Source organism: Bufo gargarizans, unplaced genomic scaffold (genome assembly GCF_014858855.1).
Source record: "Bufo gargarizans isolate SCDJY-AF-19 unplaced genomic scaffold, ASM1485885v1 original_scaffold_1545_pilon, whole genome shotgun sequence".
NCBI lineage: Eukaryota > Metazoa > Chordata > Amphibia > Anura > Bufonidae > Bufo > Bufo gargarizans.
The window spans coordinates 70209-90000 of NW_025334407.1; the positions used below are offsets into that span (position 1 = coordinate 70209).

Consider the following 19792-nt stretch of genomic DNA (forward strand, 5'->3'; position numbering starts at 1 on the left):
GAGGTATGTACAGCTCTTACTGTAACTGTATATATATACACGCCCCTCATAGCTGCTGCATCGGTGAGGTATGTACAGCTCTTACTGTAACTGTATATATATACACGCCCCTCATAGCTGCTGCATCGGTGAGGTATGTACACCGCTTACTGTAGCTGTATATATATACACGCCCCTCATAGCTGCTGCACCGGTGAGGTATGTACACCGCTTACTGTAGCTGTATATATATACACGCCCCTCATAGCTGCTGCACCGGTGAGGTATGTACACCGCTTACTGTAACTGTATATATATACACGCCCCTCGCACCTGCACCAGTGAGGTATGTACAGCTCTTACTGTAGCTGTATATATATACACGCCCCTCGCACCTGCACCAGTGAGGTATGTACAGCTCTTACTGTAGCTGTATATATATACACGCCCCTCATAGCTGCTGCATCGGTGAGGTATGTACAGCTCTTACTGTAACTGTATATATATACACGCCCCTCATAGCTGCTGCATCGGTGAGGTATGTACAGCTCTTACTGTAACTGTATATATATACACGCCCCTCATAGCTGCTGCATCGGTGAGGTATGTACACCGCTTACTGTAGCTGTATATATATACACGCCCCTCATAGCTGCTGCACCGGTGAGGTATGTACACCGCTTACTGTAACTGTATATATATACACGCCCCTCATAGCTGCTGCATCGGTGAGGTATGTACAGCTCTTACTGTAGCTGTATATATATACACGCCCCTCATAGCTGCTGCATCGGTGAGGTATGTACAGCTCTTACTGTAACTGTATATATATACACGCCCCTCATAGCTGCTGCATCGGTGAGGTATGTACAGCTCTTACTGTAACTGTATATATATACACGCCCCTCATAGCTGCTGCATCGGTGAGGTATGTACACCGCTTACTGTAGCTGTATATATATACACGCCCCTCATAGCTGCTGCATCGGTGAGGTATGTACACCGCTTACTGTAGCTGTATATATATACACGCCCCTCATAGCTGCTGCACCGGTGAGGTATGTACAGCTCTTACTGTAGCTATATATATATACACGCCCCTCATAGCTGCTGCATCGGTGAGGTATGTACACCGCTTACTGTAGCTGTATATATATACACGCCCCTCATAGCTGCTGCATCGGTGAGGTATGTACAGCTCTTACTGTAACTGTATATATATACACGCCCCTCATAGCTGCTGCATCGGTGAGGTATGTACAGCTCTTACTGTAACTGTATATATATACACGCCCCTCATAGCTGCTGCATCGGTGAGGTATGTACACCGCTTACTGTAGCTGTATATATATACACGCCCCTCATAGCTGCTGCATCGGTGAGGTATGTACACCGCTTACTGTAGCTGTATATATATACACGCCCCTCATAGCTGCTGCATCGGTGAGGTATGTACACCGCTTACTGTAGCTGTACATATATATACACGCCCCTCATAGCTGCTGCATCGGTGAGGTATGTACAGCTCTTACTGTAACTGTATATATATACACGCCCCTCATAGCTGCTGCATCGGTGAGGTATGTACACCGCTTACTGTAGCTGTATATATATACACGCCCCTCATAGCTGCTGCATCGGTGAGGTATGTACAGCTCTTACTGTAACTGTATATATATACACGCCCCTCATAGCTGCTGCATCGGTGAGGTATGTACACCGCTTACTGTAGCTGTATATATATACACGCCCCTCATAGCTGCTGCATCGGTGAGGTATGTACAGCTCTTACTGTAGCTATATATATATACACACCCCTCATAGCTGCTGCATCGGTGAGGTATGTACAGCTCTTACTGTAGCTATATATATATACACGCCCCTGCACCACCAGTGAGGTATGTACACCGCTTACTGTAGCTGTATATATATACACGCCCCTCGCACCTGCACCACCAGTGAGGTATGTACACCGCTTACTGTAGCTGTACATATATATACACGCCCCTCATAGCTTCTGCACCAGTGAGGTATGTACAGCTCTTACTATAGCTGTATATATATGCCCGTCGTAGGTGCTCTCCTCCTGTCTACACTACATGACTGTATGATCAGCTTCTCCTCTCCTCCTGTCTACACTACATGACTGTATGATCAGCTTCTCCTCTCCTGTCTACACTACATGACTGTATGATCAGCTTCTCCTCTCCTCCTGTCTACACTACATGACTGTATGATCAGCTTCTCCTCTCCTCCTGTCTACACTACATGACTGTATGATCAGCTTCTCCTCTCCTGTCTACACTACATGACTGTATGATCAGCTTCTCCTCTGCCTGTCTACACTACATGACTGTATGATCAGCTTCTCCTCTCCTCCTGTCTACACTACATGACTGTATGGTCAGCTTCTCCTCTCCTCCTGTCTACACTAAATGACTGTATGGTCAGCTTCTCCTCTCCTCCTGTCTACACTACATGACTGTATGATCAGCTTCTCCTCTCCTCCTGTCTACACTACATGACTGTATGATCAGCTTCTCCTCTCCTCCTGTCTACACTACATGACTGTATGATCAGCTTCTCCTCTCCTCCTGTCTACACTAAATGACTGTATGGTCAGCTTCTCCTATCCTCCTGTCTACACTACATGACTGTATGATCAGCTTCTCCTCTCCTCCTGTCTACACTACATGACTGTATGATCAGTTTCTCCTCTCCTCCTGTCTACACTACATGACTGTATGATCAGCTTCTCCTCTCCTCCTGTCTACACTACATGACTGTATGATCAGCTTCTCCTCTCCTCCTGTCTACACTACATGACTGTATGATCAGCTTCTCCTCTCCTGTCTACACTACATGACTGTATGATCAGCTTCTCCTCTCCTCCTGTCTACACTACATGACTGTATGATCAGCTTCTCCTCTCCTCCTGTCTACACTACATGACTGTATGATCAGCTTCTCCTCTACTCCTGTCTACACTACATGACTGTATGATCAGCTTCTCCTCTCCTGTCTACACTACATGACTGTATGATCAGCTTCTCCTCTCCTGTCTACACTACATGACTGTATGATCAGCTTCTCCTCTCCTCCTGTCTACACTACATGACTGTATGATCAGTTTCTCCTCTCCTCCTGTCTACACTACATGACTGTATGATCAGCTTCTCCTCTACTCCTGTCTACACTACATGACTGTATGATCAGCTTCTCCTCTCCTGTCTACACTACATGACTGTATGATCAGCTTCTCCTCTCCTGTCTACACTACATGACTGTATAATCAGCTTCTCCTCTCCTGTCTACACTACATGACTGTATGATCAGCTTCTCCTCTCCTCCTGTCTACACTACATGACTGTATGATCAGCTTCTCCTCTCCTGTCTACACTACATGACTGTATGATCAGCTTCTCCTCTCCTGTCTACACTACATGACTGTATAATCAGCTTCTCCTCTCCTGTCTACACTACATGACTGTATGATCAGCTTCTCCTCTCCTCCTGTCTACACTACATGTCTGTATGATCAGCTTCTCCTCTCCTCCTGTCTACACTACATGACTGTATGATCAGCTTCTCCTCTCCTCCTGTCTACACTACATGACTGTATGATCAGCTTCTCCTCTCCTCCTGTCTACACTACATGACTGTATGATCAGCTTCTCCTCTCCTCCTGTCTACACTACATGACTGTATGATCAGCTTCTCCTCTCCTCCTGTCTACACTACATGACTGTATGGTCAGCTTCTCCTCTCCTCCTGTCTACACTAAATGACTGTATGGTCAGCTTCTCCTATCCTCCTGTCTACACTACATGACTGTATGATCAGCTTCTCCTCTCCTCCTGTCTACACTACATGACTGTATGATCAGCTTCTCCTCTCCTCCTGTCTACACTACATGACTGTATGATCAGCTTCTCCTCTCCTCCTGTCTACACTACATGACTGTATGATCAGTTTCTCCTCTCCTCCTGTCTACACTACATGACTGTATGATCAGCTTCTCCTCTCCTCCTGTCTACACTACATGACTGTATGATCAGCTTCTCCTCTACTCCTGTCTACACTACATGACTGTATGATCAGCTTCTCCTCTCCTGTCTACACTACATGACTGTATGATCAGCTTCTCCTCTCCTGTCTACACTACATGACTGTATGATCAGCTTCTCCTCTCCTCCTGTCTACACTACATGACTGTATGATCAGTTCTCCTCTCCTCCTGTCTACACTACATGACTGTATGATCAGCTTCTCCTCTCCTCCTGTCTACACTACATGACTGTATGATCAGCTTCTCCTCTACTCCTGTCTACACTACATGACTGTATGATCAGCTTCTCCTCTCCTGTCTACACTACATGACTGTATGATCAGCTTCTCCTCTCCTGTCTACACTACATGACTGTATAATCAGCTTCTCCTCTCCTGTCTACACTACATGTCTGTATGATCAGCTTCTCCTCTCCTGTCTACACTACATGACTGTATGATCAGCTTCTCTCTCCTGTCTACACTACATGACTGTATGATCAGCTTCTCCTCTCCTCCTGTCTACACTACATGACTGTATGATCAGCTTCTCCTCTCCTCCTGTCTACACTACATGACTGTATGATCAGCTTCTCCTCTCCTCCTGTCTACACTACATGACTGTATGATCAGCTTCTCCTCTACTCCTGTCTACACTACATGACTGTATGATCAGCTTCTCCTCTCCTGTCTACACTACATGACTGTATGATCAGCTTCTCCTCTCCTCCTGTCTACACTACATGACTGTATGATCAGCTTCTCCTCTCCTGTCTACACTACATGACTGTATGATCAGCTTCTCCTCTCCTCTGTCTACACTACATGACTGTATGATCAGCTTCTCCTCTCCTCCTGTCTACACTACATGACTGTATGATCAGCTTCTCCTCTCCTCCTGTCTACACTACATGACTGTATGATCAGCTTCTCCTCTCCTCCTGTCTACACTACATGACTGTATGATCAGCTTCTCCTCTCCTGTCTACACTACATGACTGTATGATCAGCTTCTCCTCTCCTCCTGTCTACACTACATGACTGTATGATCAGCTTCTCCTCTCTCCTGTCTACACTACATGACTGTATGATCAGCTTCTCCTCTCCTGTCTACACTACATGACTGTATGATCAGCTTCTCCTCTCCTCCTGTCTACACTACATGACTGTATGATCAGCTTCTCCTCTCCTCCTGTCTACACTACATGACTGTATGATCAGCTTCTCCTCTCCTCCTGTCTACACTACATGACTGTATGATCAGCTTCTCCTCTCCTCCTGTCTACACTACATGACTGTATGATCAGCTTCTCCTCTCCTCCTGTCTACACTACATGACTGTATGATCAGCTTCTCCTCTCCTGTCTACACTACATGACTGTATGATCAGCTTCTCCTCTCCTGTCTACACTACATGACTGTATGATCAGCTTCTCCTCTCCTGTCTACACTACATGACTGTATGATCAGCTTCTCCTCTCCTGTCTACACTACATGACTGTATGATCAGCTTCTCCTCTCCTGTCTACACTACATGACTGTATGATCAGCTTCTCCTCTCCTCCTGTCTACACTACATGACTGTATGATCAGCTTCTCCTCTCCTCCTGTCTACACTACATGACTGTATGATCAGCTTCTCCTCTCCTCCTGTCTACACTACATGACTGTATGATCAGCTTCTCCTCTACTCCTGTCTACACTACATGACTGTATGATCAGCTTCTCCTCTCCTGTCTACACTACATGACTGTATGATCATCTTCTCCTCTTCTCCTGTCTACACTACATGACTGTATGATCAGCTTCTCCTCTCTCCTGTCTACACTACATGACTGTATGATCAGCTTCTCCTCCTCCTGTCTACACTACATGACTGTATGATCAGCTTTCTCCTCTCCTCCTGTCTACACTACATGACTGTATGATCAGCTTCTCCTCTCCTCCTGTCTACACTACATGACTGTATGATCAGCTTCTCCTCTCCTCCTGTCTACACTACATGACTGTATGATCAGCTTCTCCTCTCCTCCTGTCTACACTACATGACTGTATGATCAGCTTCTCCTCTCCTCCTGTCTACACTACATGACTGTATGATCAGCTTCTCCTCTCCTCCTGTCTACACTACATGACTGTATGATCAGCTTCTCCTCTCCTCCTGTCTACACTACATGACTGTATGATCAGCTTCTCCTCTCCTCCTGTCTACACTACATGACTGTATGATCAGCTTCTCCTCTCCTCCTGTCTACACTACATGACTGTATGATCAGCTTCTCCTCTCCTCCTGTCTACACTACATGACTGTATGATCAGCTTCTCCTCTCCTCCTGTCTACACTACATGACTGTATGATCAGCTTCTCCTCTCCTGTCTACACTACATGACTGTATGATCAGCTTCTCCTCTCCTGTCTACACTACATGACTGTATGATCAGCTTCTCCTCTCCTCCTGTCTACACTACATGACTGTATGATCAGCTTCTCCTCTCCTCCTGTCTACACTACATGACTGTATGATCAGCTTCTCCTCTCCTCCTGTCTACACTACATGACTGTATGATCAGCTTCTCCTCTTCTCCTGTCTACACTACATGACTGTATGATCAGCTTCTCCTCTCCTCCTGTCTACACTACATGACTGTATGATCAGCTTCTCCTCTCCTCCTGTCTACACTACATGACTGTATGATCAGCTTCTCCTCTCCTCCTGTCTACACTACATGACTGTATGATCAGCTTCTCCTCTCCTGTCTACACTACATGACTGTATGATCAGCTTCTCCTCTCCTGTCTACACTACATGACTGTATGATCAGCTTCTCCTCTCCTCTTGTCTACACTACATGACTGTATGATCAGCTTCTCCTCTCCTGTCTACACTACATGACTGTATGATCAGCTTCTCCTCTCCTCCTGTCTACACTACATGACTGTATGATCAGCTTCTCCTCTCCTCCTGTCTACACTACATGACTGTATGATCAGCTTCTCCTCTCCTCCTGTCTACACTACATGACTGTATGATCAGCTTCTCCTCTCCTCCTGTCTACACTACATGACTGTATGATCAGCTTCTCCTCTCCTCCTGTCTACACTACATGACTGTATGATCAGCTTCTCCTCTCCTCCTGTCTACACTACATGACTGTATGATCAGCTTCTCCTCTCCTCCTGTCTACACTACATGACTGTATGATCAGCTTCTCCTCTCCTCCTGTCTACACTACATGACTGTATGATCAGCTTCTCCTCCTCCTGTCTACACTACATGACTGTATGATCAGCTTCTCCTCTCCTCCTGTCTACACTACATGACTGTATGATCAGCTTCTCCTCTCCTCCTGTCTACACTACATGACTGTATGATCAGCTTCTCCTCTCCTCCTGTCTACACTACATGACTGTATGATCAGCTTCTCCTCTCCTCCTGTCTACACTACATGACTGTATGATCAGCTTCTCCTCTCCTCCTGTCTACACTACATGACTGTATGATCAGCTTCTCCTCTCCTGTCTACACTACATGACTGTATGATCAGCTTCTCCTCTCCTCCTGTCTACACTACATGACTGTATGATCAGCTTCTCCTCTCCTGTCTACACTACATGACTGTATGATCAGCTTCTCCTCTCCTGTCTACACTACATGACTGTATGATCAGCTTCTCCTCTCCTGTCTACACTACATGACTGTATGATCAGCTTCTCCTCTCCTCCTGTCTACACTACATGACTGTATGATCAGCTTCTCCTCTCCTCCTGTCTACACTACATGACTGTATGATCAGCTTCTCCTCTCCTCCTGTCTACACTACATGACTGTATGATCAGCTTCTCCTCTCCTCCTGTCTACACTACATGACTGTATGATCAGCTTCTCCTCTCCTCCTGTCTACACTACATGACTGTATGATCAGCTTCTCCTCCTCCTGTCTACACTACATGACTGTATGATCAGCTTCTCCTCTCCTCCTGTCTACACTACATGACTGTATGATCAGCTTCTCCTCTCCTGTCTACACTACATGACTGTATGATCAGCTTCTCCTCTCCTGTCTACACTACATGACTGTATGATCAGCTTCTCCTCTCCTGTCTACACTACATGACTGTATGATCAGCTTCTCCTCTCCTGTCTACACTACATGACTGTATGATCAGCTTCTCCTCTCCTCCTGTCTACACTACATGACTGTATGATCAGCTTCTCCTCTCCTCCTGTCTACACTACATGACTGTATGATCAGCTTCTCCTCTCCTCCTGTCTACACTACATGACTGTATGATCAGCTTCTCCTCTCCTCCTGTCTACACTACATGACTGTATGATCAGCTTCTCCTCTCCTCCTGTCTACACTACATGACTGTATGATCAGCTTCTCCTCTCCTGTCTACACTACATGACTGTATGATCAGCTTCTCCTCTCCTGTCTACACTACATGCTGTATGATCAGCTTCTCCTCTCCTGTCTACACTACATGTCTGTATGATCAGCTTCTCCTCTCCTGTCTACACTACATGACTGTATGATCAGCTTCTCCTCTCCTGTCTACACTACATGACTGTATGATCAGCTTCTCCTCTCCTGTCTACACTACATGACTGTATGATCAGCTTCTCCTCTCCTGTCTACACTACATGACTGTATGATCAGCTTCTCCTCTCCTCCTGTCTACACTACATGACTGTATGATCAGCTTCTCCTCTCCTCCTGTCTACACTACATGACTGTATGATCAGCTTCTCCTCTCCTCCTGTCTACACTACATGACTGTATGATCAGCTTCTCCTCTCCTCCTGTCTACACTACATGACTGTATGATCAGCTTCTCCTCTCCTCCTGTCTACACTACATGACTGTATGATCAGCTTCTCCTCTCCTCCTGTCTACACTACATGACTGTATGATCAGCTTCTCCTCTCCTCCTGTCTACACTACATGACTGTATGATCAGCTTCTCCTCTCCTCCTGTCTACACTACATGACTGTATGATCAGCTTCTCCTCTCCTCCTGTCTACACTACATGACTGTATGATCAGCTTCTCCTCTCCTCCTGTCTACACTACATGACTGTATGATCAGCTTCTCCTCTCCTCCTGTCTACACTACATGACTGTATGATCAGCTTCTCCTCTCCTCCTGTCTACACTACATGACTGTATGATCAGCTTCTCCTCTCCTCCTGTCTACACTACATGACTGTATGATCAGCTTCTCCTCTCCTCCTGTCTACACTACATGACTGTATGATCAGCTTCTCCTCTCCTCCTGTCTACACTACATGACTGTATGATCAGCTTCTCCTCTCCTCCTGTCTACACTACATGTACTGTATGATCAGCTTCTCCTCTCCTGTCTACACTACATGACTGTATGATCAGCTTCTCCTCTCCTCCTGTCTACACTACATGACTGTATGATCAGCTTCTCCTCTCCTCCTGTCTACACTACATGACTGTATGATCAGCTTCTCCTCTCCTCCTGTCTACACTACATGACTGTATGATCAGCTTCTCCTCTCCTCCTGTCTACACTACATGACTGTATGATCAGCTTCTCCTCTCCTCCTGTCTACACTACATGACTGTATGATCAGCTTCTCCTCTCCTCCTGTCTACACTACATGACTGTATGATCAGCTTCTCCTCTCCTCCTGTCTACACTACATGACTGTATGATCAGCTTCTCCTCTCCTCCTGTCTACACTACATGACTGTATGATCAGCTTCTCCTCTCCTCCTGTCTACACTACATGACTGTATGATCAGCTTCTCCTCTCCTCCTGTCTACACTACATGACTGTATGATCAGCTTCTCCTCTCCTCCTGTCTACACTACATGACTGTATGATCAGCTTCTCCTCTCCTCCTGTCTACACTACATGACTGTATGATCAGCTTCTCCTCTCCTCCTGTCTACACTACATGACTGTATGATCAGCTTCTCCTCTCCTCCTGTCTACACTACATGACTGTATGATCAGCTTCTCCTCTCCTGTCTACACTACATGACTGTATGATCAGCTTCTCCTCTCCTGTCTACACTACATGACTGTATGATCAGCTTCTCCTCTCCTCCTGTCTACACTACATGACTGTATGATCAGCTTCTCCTCTCCTCCTGTCTACACTACATGACTGTATGATCAGCTTCTCCTCTCCTCCTGTCTACACTACATGACTGTATGATCAGCTTCTCCTCTCCTCCTGTCTACACTACATGACTGTATGATCAGCTTCTCCTCTCCTCCTGTCTACACTACATGACTGTATGATCAGCTTCTCCTCTCCTCCTGTCTACACTACATGACTGTATGATCAGCTTCTCCTCTCCTCCTGTCTACACTACATGACTGTATGATCAGCTTCTCCTCTCCTCCTGTCTACACTACATGACTGTATGATCAGCTTCTCCTCTCCTCCTGTCTACACTACATGACTGTATGATCAGCTTCTCCTCTCCTCCTGTCTACACTACATGACTGTATGATCAGCTTCTCCTCTCCTCCTGTCTACACTACATGTCTGTATGATCAGCTTCTCCTGTCTACACTACATGACTGTATGATCAGCTTCTCCTCTCCTTCTGTCTACACTACATGACTGTATGATCAGCTTCTCCTCTCCTGTCTACACTACATGACTGTATGATCAGCTTCTCCTCTCCTCCTGTCTACACTACTTGACTGTATGATCAGCTTCTCCTCTCCTCCTGTCTACACTACATGACTGTATGATCAGCTTCTCCTCTCCTGTCTGCACTACATGACTGTATGATCAGCTTCTCCTCTCCTCCTGTCTACACTACATGACTGTATGGTCAGCTTCTCCTCTCCTCCTGTCTACACTACTTGACTGTATGATCAGCTTCTCCTCTCCTCCTGTCTACACTACATGACTGTATGATCAGCTTCTCCTCTCCTCCTGTCTACACTACATGACTGTATGATCAGCTTCTCCTCTCCTCCTGTCTGCACTACATGTCTGTATGATCAGCTTCTCCTCTCCTCCTGTCTACACTACATGACTGTATGATCAGCTTCTCCTCTCCTCCTGTCTACACTACATGTCTGTATGATCAGCTTCTCCTCTCCTCCTGTCTACACTACATGACTGTATGATCAGCTTCTCCTCTCCTCCTGTCTACACTACTTGACTGTATGATCAGCTTCTCCTCTCCTCCTGTCTACACTACATGACTGTATGATCAGCTTCTCCTCTCCTCCTGTCTACACTACATGACTGTATGATCAGCTTCTCCTCTCCTCCTGTCTACACTACATGACTGTATGATCAGCTTCTCCTCTACTCCTGTCTACACTACATGACTGTATGATCAGCTTCTCCTCTCCTCCTGTCTACACTACATGACTGTATGATCAGCTTCTCCTCTCCTCCTGTCTACACTACATGACTGTATGATCAGCTTCTCCTCTCCTCCTGTCTACACTACTTGACTGTATGATCAGCTTCTCCTCTACTCCTGTCTACACTACATGTCTGTATGATCAGCTTCTCCTCTCCTCCTGTCTACACTACATGACTGTATGATCAGCTTCTCCTCTCCTCCTGTCTACACTACATGACTGTATGATCAGCTTCTCCTCTCCTCCTGTCTACACTACTTGACTGTATGATCAGCTTCTCCTCTCCTCCTGTCTACACTACATGACTGTATGATCAGCTTCTCCTCTCCTCCTGTCTACACTACATGACTGTATGATCAGCTTCTCCTCTCCTCCTGTCTACACTACATGACTGTATGATCAACTTCTCCTCTCCTCCTGTCTACACTACATGACTGTATGATCAGCTTCTCCTCTCCTGTCTACACTACATGTCTGTATGATCAGCTTCTCCTCTCCTCCTGTCTACACTACATGACTGTATGATCAGCTTCTCCTCTCCTCCTGTCTACACTACATGACTGTATGATCAGCTTCTCCTCTCCTCCTGTCTACACTACATGACTGTATGATCAGCTTCTCCTCTCCTCCTGTCTACACTACATGACTGTATGATCAGCTTCTCCTCTCCTCCTGTCTACACTACATGACTGTATGATCAGCTTCTCCTCTCCTGTCTACACTACATGACTGTATGATCAGCTTCTCCTCTGCCTGTCTACACTACATGACTGTATGATCAGCTTCTCCTCTCCTCCTGTCTACACTACATGACTGTATGGTCAGCTTCTCCTCTCCTCCTGTCTACACTACATGACTGTATGATCAGCTTCTCCTCTCCTCCTGTCTACACTACATGACTGTATGATCAGCTTCTCCTCTCCTGTCTACACTACATGACTGTATGATCAGCTTCTCCTCTCCTCCTGTCTACACTACATGACTGTATGATCAGCTTCTCCTCCTCCTGTCTACACTACATGTCTGTATGATCAGCTTCTCCTCTCCTGTCTACACTACATGACTGTATGATCAGCTTCTCCTCCTCCTGTCTACACTACATGACTGTATGATCAGCTTCTCCTCTCCTGTCTACACTACATGACTGTATGATCAGCTTCTCCTCTCCTCCTGTCTGCACTACATGACTGTATGATCAGCTTCTCCTCTCCTCCTGTCTACAGTACATGACTGTATGATCAGCTTCTCCTCTCCTGTCTACACTACATGACTGTATGATCAGCTTCTCCTCTCCTGTCTACACTACATGTCTGTATGATCATCTTCTCCTCTCCTGTCTACACTACATGACTGTATGATCAGCTTCTCCTCTTCTCCTGTCTACACTACATGACTGTATGATCAGCTTCTCCTCTCCTGTCTACACTACATGACTGTATGATCAGCTTCTCCTCTCCTCCTGTCTACACTACATGACTGTATGATCAGCTTCTCCTCTCCTCCTGTCTACACTACATGACTGTATGATCAGCTTCTCCTCTCCTCCTGTCTACACTACATGACTGTATGATCAGCTTCTCCTCTCCACCTGTCTACACTACATGTCTGTATGATCAGCTTCTCTCCTCTGCCTGTCTGCACTACATGACTGTATGATCAGCTTCTCCTCTCCTGTCTACACTACATGACTGTATGATCAGCTTCTCCTCTCCTCCTGTCTACACTACATGTCTGTATGATCAGCTTCTCCTCTCCTGTCTACACTACATGACTGTATGATCAGTTTCTCCTCTCCTCCTGTCTGCACTACATGACTGTATGATCAGCTTCTCCTCTCCTCCTGTCTACACTACATGACTGTATGATCAGCTTCTCCTCTCCTCCTGTCTACACTACATGACTGTATGATCAGCTTCTCCTCTCCTCCTGTCTACACTACATGACTGTATGATCAGCTTCTCCTCTCCTCCTGTCTACACTACATGACTGTATGATCAGCTTCTCTCCTCTGCCTGTCTGCACTACTGTATGTACTGTGTCGGTATTAATGTAATGCTTTTCACATTTTAATACTTTATCATGTGATCTTCTTTCTTTTCTTGCACAGGGAATGGAAGTGTCTTGAACTTGTGAGGTCCTGCAAGTGCTGCTCTTCTGAAACTGCCTTCTCCTGTAGCTCCTGCCTGAGCGTCCACAGCTGCTATGGTGGTTTCCTCTAGCTACCTTTAGACATGTGGTCGCTGAAGGTTCTTTTGGAGAGTCTATATGAAGCCGTGTTTGCACCTCTTTTGTAAAGAATTTAGTTTTGTTTCGTTTTTGACTTGATTTCGGGAAGTGAAAGTTAAAATCTAATAAAGAGGGGTGTGAGAATGGGACGTAATGGAGCAGATGTCATGCCGTTAGGAAGGGTGCATTTAGATGTCACACTTCTTGGTGTATTCGTTAGATATTGGCCTACAACTGCTGAATGTTTGGTGCTATGGGGCACCAAATGCCCTCCTCGAGTGTATCCCCTATGTCCTCATCATGATGTCCCAATACTTCAATATCCACATGGCACAAATGTAAGAGGAACTTGGTCAGATGTGGCTCCTGGCGTCTATGGTGTGACCCTTGGGCCTTATTTGATCGTGTCATTGAAGAAGGTTGTCTGCACTTGTGCTGCTGCGGTGTGTCGAGATTGGTGCTGCATTTTCTATTGGGCGAAGCCATGTACACATCGGTCATTTGACTTTCCATTAAACTGCAGTCCCATTTAAGTCTGTGTGTGTGTGGGGGGGGGGGGGGGGGGGTGTCCTGTACGGTGTAATGAAGAGAAAGGGGGGATATGATACTGTAATGAGAAAAAGACCGGCGTAAAACGATGAGGTGGACAAGGGCCGGCAGATGGATGAGTTGTGGTGGACGACTGGCGGCAGATGGACGCGTAGGGGTGGACTAGGGCCGGCTGATGGGCGAGTCGGGGTGGACGATGGCCTGCAGATGGATGAGAGGTGTGGACAAGGGCCGGCAGATGGACATGTTGTGGGGGACAAGGGCTGGCAGATGGGCGAGTCGTGGTGGTGCACGAGGGCTGGCAGATGGGCGAGTCGTGGTGGTACACGAGGGCCGGCAGATGGGCGAGAGGGGTGGACAAGGGCCGGCAGATGGATGAGTTGTGGTGGACGAGTGCCGGCAGGTGGACGAGTCGGGGTGGACGATGGCCTGCAGATGGATGAGAGGTGTGCACGAGGGCTGGCAGATGGGCGAGTCGTGGTGGACGAGAGGGGTGGACAAGGGCCGGCAGATGGATGAGTTGTGGTGGACGAGTGCCGGCAGGTGGACGAGTCGGGGTGGACGATGGCCTGCAGATGGATGAGAGGTGTGCACGAGGGCTGGCAGATGGGCGAGTCGTGGTGGACGAGAGGGGTGGACAAGGGCCGGCAGATGGATGAGTTGTGGTGGACGAGTGCCGGCAGATGGACGAGTAGGGGTGGACTAGGGCCGGCTGATGGGCGAGTCGGGGTGGACGATGGCCTGCAGATGGATGAGAGGTGTGCACGAGGGCCGCAGATGGGCGAGTCGTGGTGGTGCACGAGGGCTGGCAGATGGGCGAGAGGTGTGGACAAGGGCCGGCAGATGGGTGAGTCGTGGTGGTGCACGAGGGCTGGCAGATGGGCGAGAGGTGTGGACAAGGGCCGGCAGATGGGTGAGTCGTGGTGGTGCACGAGGGCCGGCAGATGGACAAGAGGTGTGGACTAAGGCCGGCTGATGGACATGTAGGTGGACAGTGACTGACAGCTGGACACAACTCACAGCATTCAGCCTTCATTGACATACAGCCCTTCCTCTTTATTGTCGGCGGTGCGGTTTCCCCATGGAGGGGGCTGCAGGCGCCTCTGTCACGTTTGCAGGTTTGGCCTGAGGTAACCTCTGCCTGCTCCATGTTGTTCTGGAGAGAAGGTTTTAATTTGCACTAAATAATCTTCATGTTGATGGATTTCATTCCACATAAAGCAACTGAGGCAGGAAATCGAGAGAAGCCGCGAGATCCCGGCTGTGCTAATAAGAAGCAGAAAATAATGAGGCCATTGTTTCCCCCAGAGAATACAGGCTCCCAACTGGAATCATAGGGGGGGCACATACTTCTGAATTTATTACTGGAATCTCTGTCTTCCGATGTTCATGTCACACTACAGGCGTACTCCTTACTTCCTGCAGGGGCGCACACAAGCCGACTTTTAATCTCAGGTTTATTTCTTTATGCGATGATTTATTTTTCATAAAATGTTGATTTTCCAAATAAATATTCATTAGTTTTATGAATAAGAAATGTGAAAAAGAAATGTTTTCCTTTTATTTAAAGAAGGTTGTATGTGTGTGAACGTACAGATGCGTTCAGTATATTGTGTGCATTGTATGTGCACAGTGGTACGTGTGCGTGGTGGTATGTGTGTGCATGCATTGTATGTGCACGGTGGTGCGTGTGTGTGTACACTGAATGTGCGTGGTGGTATGTGTGTGCATGCATTGTATGTGCACGGTGGTACGTGTGTGTGTACACTGAATGTGCGTGGTGGTATGTGTGTGCATGCATTGTATGTGCACGGTGGTACGTGTGTGTGTACACTGAATGTGCGTGGTGGTATGTGTGTGCATGCATTGTATGTGCACGGTGGTACGTGTGTGTGTACACTGAATGTGCGTGGTGGTATGTGTGTGCATGCATTGTATGTGCACGGTGGTACGTGTGTGTGTACACTGAATGTGCGTGGTGGTATGTGTGTGCATGCATTGTATGTGCACGGTGGTACGTGTGTGTGTACACTGAATGTGCGTGGTGGTATGTGTGTGCATGCATTGTATGTGCACGGTGGTGCGTGTGTGTGTACACTGAATGTGCGTGGTGGTATGTGTGTGCATGCATTGTATGTGCACGGTGGTACGTGTGTGTGTACACTGAATGTGCGTGGTGGTATGTGTGTGCATGCATTGTATGTGCACGGTGGTACGTGTGTGTGTACACTGAATGTGCGTGGTGGTATGTGTGTGCATGCATTGTATGTGCACGGTGGTACGTGTGTGTGTACACTGAATGTGCGTGGTGGTATGTGTGTGCATGCATTGTATGTGCACGGTGGTACGTGTGTGTGTACACTGAATGTGCGTGGTGGTATGTGTGTGCATGCATTGTATGTGCACGGTGGTACGTGTGTGTGTACACTGAATGTGCGTGGTGGTATGTGTGTGCATGCATTGTATGTGCACGGTGGTACGTGTGTGTGTACACTGAATGTGCGTGGTGGTATGTGTGTGCATGCATTGTATGTGCACAGTGGTACGTGTGTGTGTACACTGAATGTGCATGGCGGTATGTGTGTGCATGCATTGTATGTGCACGGTGGTACGTGTGTGTGTACACTGAATGTGCGTGGCGGTATGTGTGTGCATGCATTGTATGTGCACGGTGGTACGTGTGTGTGTGCAGTGTATTACGTGGTGGTACATGTATGTGCATGGTAGTACGTATGTACAGTACAGACCAAAAGTTTGGACACACCTTCTCATTCAAAGAGTTTTCTTTATTTTCATGACTATGACAATTGTAGATTCACACTGAAGGCATCAAAACTATGAATTATCACATGTGGAATTATATACATAACAAACAAGTGTGAAACAACTGAAAATCTGTCATATTCTAGGATCTTCACAGTAGCCACCTTTTGCTTTGATTACTGCTTTGCACACTCTTGGCATTCTCTTGATGAGCTTCCAGAGGTAGTCACCTGAGATGGTCTTCCAACAGTCTTGAAGGAGTTCCCAGAGATGCTTAGCACTTGTTGGCCCTTCTGCCTTCACTCTGCGGTCCAGCTCACCCCAAACCATCTCGATGGGGTTCAGGTCCGGTGACTGTGGAGGCCAGGTCATCTGGCGCAGCACCCCATCACTCTCCTTCATGGTCAAATAGCCCTTACACAGCCTGGAGGTGTGCTTGGGGTCATTGTCCTGTTGAAAAATAAATGATGGACCAACTAAACGCAAACCGGATGGAATAGCATGCCGCTGCAAGATGCTGTGGTAGCCATGCTGGTTCAGTATGCCTTCAATTCTGAATAAATCCCCAACAGTGTCACCAGCAAAGCCCCCCACACCATCACACCTCCTCCTCCATGCTTCACGGTGGGAACCAGGCATGTAGAGTCCATCCGTTCACCTTTTCTGCGTCGCACAAAGACACGGTGGTTGGAACCAAAGATCTCAAATTTGGACTCATCAGACCAAAGCACAGATTTCCACTGGTCTAATGTCCATTCTTGTGTTCTTTAGCCCAAACAAGTCTCTTCTGCTTGTTGCCTGTCCTTAGCAGTGGTTTCCTAGCAGATCTTCTACCATGAAGGCCTGATTCACACAGTCTCCTCCTAACAGTTGTTCTAGAGATGTGTCTGCTGCTAGAACTCTGGGTGGCATTGACCTGGTCTCTAATCTGAGCTGCTGTTAACCTGCGATTTCTGAGGCTGGTGACTCGGATGAACTTCTCCTCCGCAGCAGAGGTGACTCTTGGTCTTCCTTTCCTGGGGCGGTCCGCATGTGGGCCAGTTTCTTTGTAGCGCTTGATGGTTTTTGTGACTGCACTTGGGGACACTTTCAAAGTTTTCCCAATTTTTCGGACTGACTGACCTTCATTTCTTAAAGTAATGATGGCCACTCGCTTTTCTTTACTTAGCTGCTTTTTTCTTGCCATAATACAAATTCTAACAGTCTATTCGGTAGGACTATCAGCTGTGCATCCACCTGACTTCTCCACAACGCAACTGATGGTCCCAACCCCATTTATAAGGCAAGAAATCCCACTTATTACACCTGACAGGGCCACCTGTGAAGTGAGGACCATTTCAGGTGACTACCTCTGGAAGCTCAGCAAGAGAATGCCAAGAGTGTGCAAAGCAGCAATCAAAGCAAAAGGCGGCTACTGTGAAGAACCCAGAATATGACATATTTTCAGTTGTTTCACACTTTTTTGTTATGTATATAATTCCACATGTGTTAATTCATAGTTTTGTTGCCTTCAGTGTGAAAAAGAAAACTCTTTTAAATGAGAAGGTGTGTCCAAACTTTTGGTCTGTACTAAATATATATATATATATATACATACTGTATATAGAGAGGACTGTGTGTGTGTATATATATATATATATATATATATATAAATATACACTGTATATAGAGAGGACTGTGTGTGTGTGTATATATACTGTATATAGAGAGGACTGTGTGTATATATATATATACTGTATATAGAGAGGACTGTGTGTATATATATATATATACTGTATATAGAGAGGACTGTGTGTATATAAATATAGACTGTATATAGAGAGGACTGTGTATATATATATATATATATACACACTGTATATAGAGAGGACTGTGTGTATATATATATATATATACTGTATATAGAGAGGACTGTGTGTGTATATATATATTGTGGCAAAACCAACCTCGCCACTGGGTTTTGGAGAGGGCTGTTTAAAAGCCTCTTGCCTCAGGATTATGGCCCATAGTAACTGTAAAGGAGAAGACAGACCGGCCGCACAGCTTATATCTGTCTGTAGAATTGTATTTTATGTTATTATGCGTTCGGTTACATTGTATGTTATGTGAGGGCACCCAGATAGCTAATAGTATTGTATTCGTGTATTCTGAGTGCCATTCACCTAATGATATGCACTCAGACTTGAGCTATCTGGGGATATGTTAAATGTCTGTGTTTGCTGTGGGGGTGTGCCATTGTGTGTTTGGGTGGTGATTCCTGTCCTGTTGTCTCCACGTGTGTATTGGCGATCTCCCTTTGTCCTGAGACATAATTGGATTGCTCCTCGGGTGTCGCCAGGCAGAGAGGAGGAAACCATGATGCATTGTGGGGATGTGTTGTATCCTGAATTTCTGCATATCTGTCCTGTGTCACAGTCTCCCTTCTGGTCCCCTAAGGGTGTGGCCACCAGATGGGGACCTGCATAAATACGGGCGGGTAGCCCTCAATAAAGTGTTCCTGTTTTATCCTTCATCATGTTGAGACTGGTGTTTGGATAACTGATCTACACTGGGGGATTGCTATACGCTGAAGATTTGCTATACTCCCCTGGCATAACTACTAGCTCTTGTAAGAGCTGTTCCTGCTCTCTGGCTGTAGGAGAGGTTCACCCACTGGAGCCTGGAGCCTTGTCGTAGGTCCAGCGTGGGTGGAGGACGGTGAGACCCCAACCAAGCTGCGGCGGTTCGTGGGGTCTGCAGGGCGTACGGTGTCAACTGGAGTGCTTGGAGTCCTCGGAAAGCACTAGGAGCATCTATCGACGGAGGTACCCGGTCGGGGTGCTAGGAGATCAGTTACATATATATACACTGTC

General features: G+C 46.7%; 2 protein-coding genes across 2 annotated transcripts in view; one reads left to right on the plus strand and one right to left on the minus strand.

Moving 5' to 3' along the window:
* SLC35F5 (solute carrier family 35 member F5) overlaps positions 1-15723 on the plus strand; it is a 79036-nt gene extending 63313 nt beyond the window's left edge. Inside the window, exon 13 of the mRNA XM_044274181.1 lies at positions 13510-15723. The gene's annotated coding sequence lies outside the window, so the exon portion shown is untranslated. The remainder of the gene's footprint in view (positions 1-13509) is intronic.
* LOC122923385 (proline-rich protein 36-like) lies at positions 14340-15139 on the minus strand (the record flags this gene model as incomplete). The annotated part of the gene is made up of 2 exons (XM_044274180.1): positions 14340-14562; positions 14703-15139. Coding segments are annotated over 2 exons (660 nt in total), but the record flags the coding sequence as incomplete, so codon positions are not given.
* Positions 15724-19792: the final 4069 nt, after the last annotated feature.